We start from the raw sequence: 13,676 nt of genomic DNA, 5'->3' as shown, positions 1-13,676 counted from the left end.
ATACTGGACCACACAGTAAACATCCTGGACCACACAGTAAACATAGTGGACCCCACAGTAAACATCCTGTAAACATACTGGACCACACAGTAAACATCCTGGACCACACAGTAAACATCCTGGACCACACGGTAAACATCCTGGACCACACAGTAAACATACTGGACCACACAGTAAACATCCTGTAAACATACTGGACCACACAGTAAACATCCTGGACCACACAGTAAACATACTGGACCACACGGTAAACATCCTGGACCACACAGTAAACATACTGGACCACACAGTAAACATCCTGTAAACATACTGGACCACACAGTAAACATCCTGGACCACACAGTAAACATACTGGACCACACGGTAAACATCCTGGACCACACAGTAAACATACTGGACCACACAGTAAACATCCTGTAAACATACTGGACCACACAGTAAACATCCTGGACCACACAGTAAACATACTGGACCACACGGTAAACATCCTGGACCACACAGTAAACATACTGGACCACACAGTAAACATCCTGTAAACATATTGGACCACACAGTAAACATCCTGGACCACACAGTAAACATACTGGACCACACGGTAAACATCCTGGACCACACAGTAAACATACTGGACCACACAGTAAACATCCTGTAAACATACTGGACCACACAGTAAACATCCTGTAAACATACTGGACCACACAGTAAACATACTGGACCACACAGTAAACATCCTGTAAACATACTGGACCACACAGTAAACATCCTGTAAACATACTGGACCACACAGTAAACATACTGGACCACACAGTAAACATACTGGACCACACAGTAAACATACTGGACCACACAGTAAACATACTGGACCCCACAGTAAACATAGTGGACCCCACAGTAACCATACAGGACCACACAGTAAACATACTGGACCACACAGTAAACATCCTGGACCACACAGTAAACATCCTGGACCATACAGTAAACATCCTGGACCACACAGTAAACATACTGTACCACACAGTAAACATCCTGGACCACACAGTAAACATACTGGACCACACAGTAAACATCCTGGACCACACAGTAAACATCCTGGACCATACAGTAAACATCCTGGACCACACAGTAAACATACTGTACCACACAGTAAACATCCTGGACCACACAGTAAACATACTGGACCACACAGTAAACATACTGGACCACACAGTAAACATCCTGGACCACACAGTAAACATACTGGACCACACAGTAAACATCCTGGACCACACAGTAAACATACTGGACCACACAGTAAACATTCTGGACCCCACAGTAAACATCCTGTAAACATACTGGACCACACAGTAAACATCCTGTAAACATACTGGACCACACAGTAAACATCCTGTAAACATACTGGACCACACAGTACACATCCTGGACAACACAGTAAACATCCTGGACCCCACAGTAAACATCCTGGACCACACAGTAAACATACTGGACCACACAGTAAACATCCTGGACCACACAGTAAACATACTGGACCACACAGTAAACATCCTGGACCACACAGTAAACATACTGGACCACACAGTAAACATCCTGGACCACACAGTAAACATACTGGACCACACAGTAAACATTCTGGACCCCACAGTAAACATCCTGTAAACATACTGGACCACACAGTAAACATCCTGTAAACATACTGGACCACACAGTAAACATCCTGTAAACATACTGGACCACACAGTACACATCCTGGACAACACAGTAAACATCCTGGACCCCACAGTAAACATCCTGGACCACACAGTAAACATCCTGGACCACACAGTAAACATCCTGGACCACACAGTAAACATACTGGACCACACAGTAAACATCCTGGACCACACAGTAAACATCCTGGACCACACAGTAAACATCCTGTAAACATACTGGACCACACAGTAAACATACTGGACCACACAGTAAACATCCTGTAAACATACTGGACCACACAGTAAACATCCTGGACCACACAGTAAACATCCTGGACCACACAGTAAACATCCTGGACCACACAGTAAACATACTGGACCACACAGTAAACATCCTGTAAACATACTGGACCACACAGTAAACACACTGGACCACACAGTAAACATACTGGACCACACAGTAAACATCCTGGACCACACAGTAAACATACTGGACCACACAGTAAACATCCTGGACCACACAGTAAACATCCTGTAAACATACTGGACCACACAGTAAACATACTGGACCACACAGTAAACATCATGTAAACATACTGGACCACACAGTAAACATACTGGACCACACAGTAAACATACTAGACCACACAGTAAACATCCTGGACCACACAGTAAACATACTGGACCCCACAGTAAACATCCTGGACCACACAGTAAACATACTGGACCACACAGTAAACATACTGGACCACACAGTAAACATCCTGGACCACACAGTAAACATCCTGGACCACACAGTAAACATACTGGACCACACAGTAAACATACTGGACCCCACAGTAAACATCCTGGAACACACAGTAAACATACTGGACCCCACAGTAAACATACTGGACCACACAGTAAACATACTGGACCCCACAGTAAACATCCTGGACCACACAGTAAACATCCTGGACCACACAGTAAACATACTGGACCACACAGTAAACATACTGGACCCCACAGTAAACATCCTGGACCACACAGTAAACATACTGGACCCCACAGTAAACATACTGGACCACACAGTGAACATACTGGACCCCACAGTAAACATCCTGGACCACACAGTAAACATAGTGGACCCCACAGTAAACATCCTGTAAACATACTGGACCACACAGTAAACATACTGGACCACACAGTAAACATCCTGTAAACATACTGGACCACACAGTAAACATCCTGTAAACATACTGGACCACACAGTAAACATACTGGACCACACAGTAAACATACTGGACCACACAGTAAACATACTGGACCACACAGTAAACATACTGGACCCCACAGTAAACATAGTGGACCCCACAGTAACCATACAGGACCACACAGTAAACATACTGGACCACACAGTAAACATCCTGGACCACACAGTAAACATCCTGGACCATACAGTAAACATCCTGGACCACACAGTAAACATACTGTACCACACAGTAAACATCCTGGACCACACAGTAAACATACTGGACCACACAGTAAACATCCTGGACCACACAGTAAACATCCTGGACCATACAGTAAACATCCTGGACCACACAGTAAACATACTGTACCACACAGTAAACATCCTGGACCACACAGTAAACATACTGGACCACACAGTAAACATACTGGACCACACAGTAAACATCCTGGACCACACAGTAAACATACTGGACCACACAGTAAACATCGTGGACCACACAGTAAACATACTGGACCACACAGTAAACATTCTGGACCCCACAGTAAACATCCTGTAAACATACTGGACCACACAGTAAACATCCTGTAAACATACTGGACCACACAGTAAACATCCTGTAAACATACTGGACCACACAGTACACATCCTGGACAACACAGTAAACATCCTGGACCCCACAGTAAACATCCTGGACCACACAGTAAACATACTGGACCACACAGTAAACATCCTGGACCACACAGTAAACATACTGGACCACACAGTAAACATCCTGGACCACACAGTAAACATACTGGACCACACAGTAAACATCCTGGACCACACAGTAAACATACTGGACCACACAGTAAACATTCTGGACCCCACAGTAAACATCCTGTAAACATACTGGACCACACAGTAAACATCCTGTAAACATACTGGACCACACAGTAAACATCCTGTAAACATACTGGACCACACAGTACACATCCTGGACAACACAGTAAACATCCTGGACCCCACAGTAAACATCCTGGACCACACAGTAAACATCCTGGACCACACAGTAAACATCCTGGACCACACAGTAAACATACTGGACCACACAGTAAACATCCTGGACCACACAGTAAACATCCTGGACCACACAGTAAACATCCTGTAAACATACTGGACCACACAGTAAACATACTGGACCACACAGTAAACATCCTGTAAACATACTGGACCACACAGTAAACATCCTGGACCACACAGTAAACATCCTGGACCACACAGTAAACATCCTGGACCACACAGTAAACATACTGGACCACACAGTAAACATCCTGTAAACATACTGGACCACACAGTAAACACACTGGACCACACAGTAAACATACTGGACCACACAGTAAACATCCTGGACCACACAGTAAACATACTGGACCACACAGTAAACATCCTGGACCACACAGTAAACATCCTGTAAACATACTGGACCACACAGTAAACATACTGGACCACACAGTAAACATCATGTAAACATACTGGACCACACAGTAAACATACTGGACCACACAGTAAACATACTAGACCACACAGTAAACATCCTGGACCACACAGTAAACATACTGGACCCCACAGTAAACCTCCTGGACCACACAGTAAACATACTGGACCACACAGTAAACATACTGGACCACACAGTAAACATCCTGGACCCCACAGTAAACATACTGGACCACACAGTAAACATCCTGGACCCCACAGTAAACATCCTGGACCACACAGTAAACATACTGGACCGCACAGTAAACATGCTGGACCACACAGTAAACATACTGGACCACACAGTAAACATACTGGACCACACAGTAAACATCTTGGACCCCACAGTAAACATCCTGGACCACACAGTAAACATACTGGACCACACAGTAAACATACTGGACACCACAGTAAACATCCTGGACCACACAGTAAACATACTGGACCCCACAGTAAACATACTGGACCACACAGTGAACATACTGGACCCCACAGTAAACATCCTGGACCACACAGTAAACATCCTGGACCACACAGTAAACATACTGGACCACACAGTAAACATACTGGACCCCACAGTAAACATCCTGGAACACACAGTAAACATACTGGACCCCACAGTAAACATACTGGACCACACAGTAAACATACTGGACCCCACAGTAAACATCCTGGACCACACAGTAAACATCCTGGACCACACAGTAAACATACTGGACCCCACAGTAAACATCCTGGACCACACAGTAAACATACTGGACCCCACAGTAAACATACTGGACCACACAGTGAACATACTGGACCCCACAGTAAACATCCTGGACCACACAGTAAACATAGTGGACCCCACAGTAAACATCCTGTAAACATACTGGACCACACAGTAAACATCCTGGACCACACAGTAAACATCCTGGACCACACGGTAAACATCCTGGACCACACAGTAAACATACTGGACCACACAGTAAACATCCTGTAAACATATGGACCACACAGTAAACATCCTGGACCACACAGTAAACATACTGGACCACACGGTAAACATCCTGGACCACACAGTAAACATACTGGACCACACAGTAAACATCCTGTAAACATACTGGACCACACAGTAAACATCCTGGACCACACAGTAAACATACTGGACCACACGGTAAACATCCTGGACCACACAGTAAACATACTGGACCACACAGTAAACATCCTGTAAACATACTGGACCACACAGTAAACATCCTGGACCACACAGTAAACATACTGGACCACACGGTAAACATCCTGGACCACACAGTAAACATACTGGACCACACAGTAAACATCCTGTAAACATATTGGACCACACAGTAAACATCCTGGACCAAACAGTAAACATACTGGACCACACGGTAAACATCCTGGACCACACAGTAAACATACTGGACCACACAGTAAACATCCTGTAAACATACTGGACCACACAGTAAACATCCTGTAAACATACTGGACCACACAGTAAACATACTGGACCACACAGTAAACATACTGGACCACACAGTAAACATACTGGACCACACAGTAAACATACTGGACCCCACAGTAAACATAGTGGACCCCACAGTAACCATACAGGACCACACAGTAAACATACTGGACCACACAGTAAACATCCTGGACCACACAGTAAACATCCTGGACCATACAGTAAACATCCTGGACCACACAATAAACATACTGTACCACACAGTAAACATCCTGGACCACACAGTAAACATACTGGACCACACAGTAAACATACTGGACCACACAGTAAACATACTGGACCAAACAGTAAACATCCTGGACCACACAGTAAACATACTGGACCACACAGTAAACATCCTGGACCACACAGTAAACATACTGGACCACACAGTAAACATTCTGGACCCCACAGTAAACATCCTGTAAACATACTGGACCACACAGTAAACATCCTGTAAACATACTGGACCACACAGTAAACATCCTGTAAACATACTGGACCACACAGTACACATCCTGGACAACACAGTAAACATCCTGGACCCCACAGTAAACATCCTGGACCACACAGTAAACATACTGGACCACACAGTAAACATCCTGGACCACACAGTAAACATACTGGACCACACAGTAAACATCCTGGACCACACAGTAAACATACTGGACCACACAGTAAACATCCTGGACCACACAGTAAACATACTGGACCACACAGTAAACATTCTGGACCCCACAGTAAACATCCTGTAAACATACTGGACCACACAGTAAACATCCTGTAAACATACTGGACCACACAGTAAACATCCTGTAAACATACTGGACCACACAGTACACATCCTGGACCACACAGTAAACATCCTGGACCCCACAGTAAACATCCTGGACCACACAGTAAACATCCTGGACCACACAGTAAACATCCTGGACCACACAGTAAACATACTGGACCACACAGTAAACATCCTGGACCACACAGTAAACATCCTGGACCACACAGTAAACATCCTGTAAACATACTGGACCACACAGTAAACATACTGGACCACACAGTAAACATCCTGTAAACATACTGGACCACACAGTAAACATCCTGGACCACACAGTAAACATCCTGGACCACACAGTAAACATCCTGGACCACACAGTAAACATACTGGACCACACAGTAAACATCCTGTAAACATACTGGACCACACAGTAAACACACTGGACCACACAGTAAACATACTGGACCACACAGTAAACATCCTGGACCACACAGTAAACATACTGGACCACACAGTAAACATCCTGGACCACACAGTAAACATCCTGTAAACATACTGGACCACACAGTAAACATACTGGACCACACAGTAAACATCCTGTAAACATACTGGACCACACAGTAAACATACTGGACCACACAGTAAACATACTAGACCACACAGTAAACATCCTGGACCACACAGTAAACATACTGGACCCCACAGTAAACATCCTGGACCACACAGTAAACATACTGGACCACACAGTAAACATACTGGACCACACAGTAAACATCCTGGACCCCACAGTAAACATACTGGACCACACAGTAAACATCCTGGACCCCACAGTAAACATCCTGGACCACACAGTAAACATACTGGACCACACAGTAAACATACTGGACCACACAGTAAACATACTGGACCACACAGTAAACATACTGGACCACACAGTAAACATCTTGGACCCCACAGTAAACATCCTGGACCACACAGTAAACATACTGGACCACACAGTAAACATACTGGACCCCACAGTAAACATCCTGGACCACACAGTAAACATACTGGACCACACAGTAAACATCCTGGACCACACAGTAAACATACTGGACCACACAGTAAACATTCTGGACCCCACAGTAAACATCCTGTAAACATACTGGACCACACAGTAAACATCCTGTAAACATACTGGACCACACAGTAAACATCCTGTAAACATACTGGACCACACAGTACACATCCAGGACAACACAGTAAACATCCTGGACCCCACAGTAAACATCCTGGACCACACAGTAAACATCCTGGACCACACAGTAAACATCTTGGACCACACAGTAAACATACTGGACCACACAGTAAACATCCTGGACCACACAGTAAACATCCTGGACCACACAGTAAACATCCTGTAAACATACTGGACCACACAGTAAACATACTGGACCACACAGTAAACATCCTGTAAACATACTGGACCACACAGTAAACATCCTGGACCACACAGTAAACATCCTGGACCACACAGTAAACATACTGGACCACACAGTAAACATCCTGTAAACATACTGGACCACACAGTAAACACACTGGACCACACAGTAAACATACTGGACCACACAGTAAACATCCTGGACCACACAGTAAACATACTGGACCACACAGTAAACATCCTGGACCACACAGTAAACATCCTGTAAACATACTGGACCACACAGTAAACATACTGGACCACACAGTAAACATCCTGTAAACATACTGGACCACACAGTAAACATACTGGACCACACAGTAAACATACTAGACCACACAGTAAACATCCTGGACCACACAGTAAACATACTGGACCCCACAGTAAACATCCTGGACCACACAGTAAACATACTGGACCACACAGTAAACATACTGGACCACACAGTAAACATCCTGGACCCCACAGTAAACATACTGGACCACACAGTAAACATCCTGGACCCCACAGTAAACATCCTGGACCACACAGTAAACATACTGGACCACACAGTAAACATACTGGACCACACAGTAAACATACTGGACCACACAGTAAACATACTGGACCACACAGTAAACATCTTGGACCCCACAGTAAACATCCTGGACCACACAGTAAACATACTGGACCACACAGTAAACATACTGGACCCCACAGTAAACATCCTGGACCACACAGTAAACATACTGGACCCCACAGTAAACATACTGGACCACACAGTGAACATACTGGACCCCACAGTAAACATCCTGGACCACACAGTAAACATCCTGGACCACACAGTAAACACACTGGACCACACAGTAAACATACTGGACCCCACAGTAAACATCCTGGAACACACAGTAAACATACTGGACCCCACAGTAAACATACTGGACCACACAGTAAACATACTGGACCCCACAGTAAACATCCTGGACCACACAGTAAACATCCTGGACCACACAGTAAACATACTGGACCACACAGTAAACATACTGGACCCCACAGTAAACATCCTGGACCACACAGTAAACATACTGGACCCCACAGTAAACATACTGGACCACACAGTGAACATACTGGACCCCACAGTAAACATCCTGGACCACACAGTAAACATGCTGGACCACACAGTAAACATACTGGACCACACAGTAAACATACTGGACCCCACAGTAAACATCTTGGAACACACAGTAAACATACTGGACCCCAGAGTAAACATACTGGACCACACAGTAAACATACTGGACCCCACAGTAAACATCCTGGACCACACAGTAAACATCCTGGACCACACAGTAAACATACTGGACCACACAGTAAACATACTGGACCACACAGTAAACATACTGGACCACACAGTAAACATACTGGACCACACAGTAAACATCCTGGACCACACAGTAAACATCCTGGACCACACAGTAAACATACAGGACCACACAGTAAACATACTGGACCACACAGTATACATACTGGACCACACAGTAAACATACTGGACCACACAGTAAACATACTGGATCACACAATAAACATACAGGACCACACAGTTGACATACTGGACCACACAGTAAACATACTGGACCACACAGTAAACATACACGACCACACAGTAAACATCCTGGACCACACAGTAAACATCCTGGACCACACAGTAAACATACTGGACCACACAGTAAACATACTGTACCACACAGTAAACATCCTGGACCACACAGTAAACATACTGGACCACACAGTAAACATCCTGGACCACACAGTAAACATACTGGACCACCAGTAAACATACTGGACCACACAGTAAACATCCTGTAAACATACTGGACCACACAGTAAACATCCTGTAAACATCCTGGACCACACAGTAAACATACTGGACCACACAGTAAACATACTGGACCACACAGTAAACATACTGGACCACACAGTAAACATACAGGACCACACAGTAAACATCCTGGACCACACAGTAAACATACTGGACCCCACAGTAAACATCCTGTAAACATACTGGACCACACAGTAAACATACTGGACCACACAGTAAACATACTGGACCACACAGTAAACATCCTGGACCACACAGTAAACATCCTGGACCACACAGTAAACATACTGGACCACACAGTAAACATACTGGACCACACAGTAAACATACTTGACCAAACAGTAAACATACTGGACCAAACAGTAAACATACTGGACCAAACAGTAAACATCCTGGACCACACAGTAAACATACTGGACCACACAGTAAACATACTGGACCACACAGTAAACATACTGGACCACACAGTAAACATACTGGACCACACAGTAAACATACTGGACCACACAGCAAACATAGTGGACCACACAGTAAACATCCTGTAAACATACTGGACCACACAGTAAACATACTGGACCACAGAGTAAACATACTGGACCACACAGTAAACATCCTGGACCAAACAGTAAACATACTGGACCACACAGTAAACAAACTGGACCACACAGTAAACATACTGGACCACACAGTAAACATACTGGACCACACAGTAAACATCCTGGACCACACAGTAAACATACTGGACCACACAGTAAACATACTGGACCACACAGTAAACATCCTGTAAACATACTGGACCACACAGTAAACATCCTGTAAACATACTGGACCGCACAGTAAACATACTGGACCCCACAGTAAACATCCTGGACCACACAGTAAACATACTGGACCACACAGTAAACATACTAGACCACACAGTAAACATACTGGACCACACAGTAAACATACTGGACCACACAGTAAACATACTGGACCACACAGTAAACATCCTGTAAACATACTGGACCCCACAGTAAACATACTGGACCCCACAGTAAACATACTGGACCCCACAGTAAACATACTGGACCACACAGTAAACATACTGGACCCCACAGTAAACATACTGGACCACACAGTAAACATACTGGACCACACAGTAAACAAACTGGACCACACAGTAAACATACTGGACCACACAGCAAACATTGTGGACCACACAGTAAACATCCTGGACCACACAGTAAACGTACTGGACCACACAGTAAACATACTGGACCACACAGTAAACATCCTGTAAACATCCTGGACCACACAGTAAACATACTGGACCACAGAGTAAACATACTGGACCACACAGTAAACATCCTGGACCAAACAGTAAACATACTGGACCACACAGTAAACATAGTGGACCACACAGTAAACATACTGGACCACACAGTAAACATACTGGACCACACAGTAAACATACTGGACCCCACAGTAAACATCCTGGACCACACAGTAAACATCCTGGACCACACAGTAAACATACTGGACCACACAGTAAACATACTGGACCACACAGTAAACATACTGGACCACACAGTAAACATACTGGACCACACGGTAAACATCCTGTAAACATCCTGGACCACACAGTAAACATCCTGGACCATACAGTAAACATACTGGACCACACAGTAAACATACTGGACCACACAGTAAACATACTGGACCACACAGTAAACATCCTGGACCATACAGTAAACATACTGGACCACACAGTAAACATACTGGACCACACAGTAAACATCCTGGACCAAACCGTAAACATACTGGACCCCACAGTAAACATCCTGTAAACATACTGGACCACATAGTAAACATCCTGGACCACACAGTAAACATACTGGACCACACAGTAAACATACTGGACCACACAGTAAACATACTGGACCACACAGTAAACATTCTGGACCCCACAGTAAACATCCTGGACCACACAGTAAACATCCTGGACCACACAGTAAACATACTGGACCACACAGTAAACATACTGGACCACACAGTAAACATACTGGACCACACAGTAAACATACTGGACCACACAGTAAACATACTGGACCACACAGTAAACATCCTGGACCACACAGTAAACATCCTGGACCACACAGTAAACATCCTGGACCACACAGTAAACATACTGGACCAAACAGTAAACATACTGGACCACACAGTAAACATACTGGACCACACAGTAAACATACTGGACCACACAGTAAACATACTTGACCCCACAGTAAACATCCTGGACCACACAGTAAACATACTGGACCACACAGTAAACATCCTGGACCACACAGTAAACATACTGGACCACACAGTAAACATCCTGTAAACATACTGGACCACACGGTAAACATACTTGATCACACAGTAAAATTGCATTAGGAGCGTGCTAGCCTATAGCAACAGGGTGATTGTCTCTCCAGGGGCTGTCTGGAGGAAGGTGTGGAGGCGTTGCTGAGGTCAGCAGGAGGAAGTCTAATGGTGCTCAGAGTTACTCACTGTCCTCACGTCCTGACTGACCGCTCCCTGTGGCTGGCCAGCTGCTACTGTAGGAACCTACAACACCTCACATACAGGTAACCTATAACACCTCACATACAGGTAACCTATAACACCTCACATACAGGTAACATACAACACCTCACATACAGGTAACATACAACACCTCACATACAGGTAACATACAACACCTCACATACAGGTAACATACAACACCTCACATACAGGTAACATACAATACCTCACATACAGGTAACATACAACACCTCACATACAGGTAACATACAACACCTCACATACAGTTAACATACAACACCTCACATACAGGTAACCTATAACACCTCACATACAGGTAACATACAACACCTCACATACTGTTAACATACAACACCTCACATACAGGTAACATACAACACCTCACATACAGGTAACCTACAATACCTCACATACAGGTAACATACAACACCTCACATACAGGTAACATACAACCCCTCACATACAGGTAACCTACAATACCTCACATACAGGTAACCTACAACACCTCACATACAGGTAACATACAATACCTCACATACAGGTAACCCACAACACCTCACATACAGGTAACATACAACACCTCACATACAGGTAACATACAATACCTCACATACAGGTAACATACAACACCTCACATACAGGTAACATACAACACCTCACATACAGGTAACATACAACACCACACATACAGGTAACAAACAACACCTCACATACAGGTAACATACAACACCTCACATACAGGTAACATACAACACCTCACATACAGGTAACATACAATACCTCACATACAGGTAACATACAACACCTCACATACAGGTAACATACAACACCTCACATACAGGTAACATACAACACCTCACATACAGGTAACATACAACACCTCACATACAGGTAACATACAACACCTCACATACAGGTAACATACAATACCTCACATACAGGTAACATACAACACCTCACATACAGGTAACATACAACACCTCACATACAGGTAACATACAACACCTCACATACAGGTAACCTACAACACCTCACATACAGGTAACATACAACGCCTCACATACAGGTAACCTACAACAC

General features: G+C 44.3%; 1 protein-coding gene across 5 annotated transcripts in view; it reads left to right on the top strand.

Moving 5' to 3' along the window:
• Positions 1 to 13,676, top strand: part of LOC129865995 (F-box only protein 41-like) — a 63,961-nt gene that overhangs the window by 37,544 nt on the left and 12,741 nt on the right. For all 5 annotated transcript variants that reach the window (XM_055939124.1, XM_055939126.1, XM_055939125.1 and 2 more), the window contains one exon: positions 12,485 to 12,637. In XM_055939124.1, coding sequence (XP_055795099.1) covers positions 12,485 to 12,637 — 153 coding nt within the window. The remainder of the gene's footprint in view (positions 1 to 12,484; positions 12,638 to 13,676) is intronic.

The sequence above is a fragment of the Salvelinus fontinalis genome, chromosome 11, assembly GCF_029448725.1.
Source record: "Salvelinus fontinalis isolate EN_2023a chromosome 11, ASM2944872v1, whole genome shotgun sequence".
Taxonomy (NCBI): domain Eukaryota; kingdom Metazoa; phylum Chordata; class Actinopteri; order Salmoniformes; family Salmonidae; genus Salvelinus; species Salvelinus fontinalis.
Note: the sequence above shows the minus strand (reverse complement) of the source record. Positions and strands in the feature narration are given on the sequence as shown.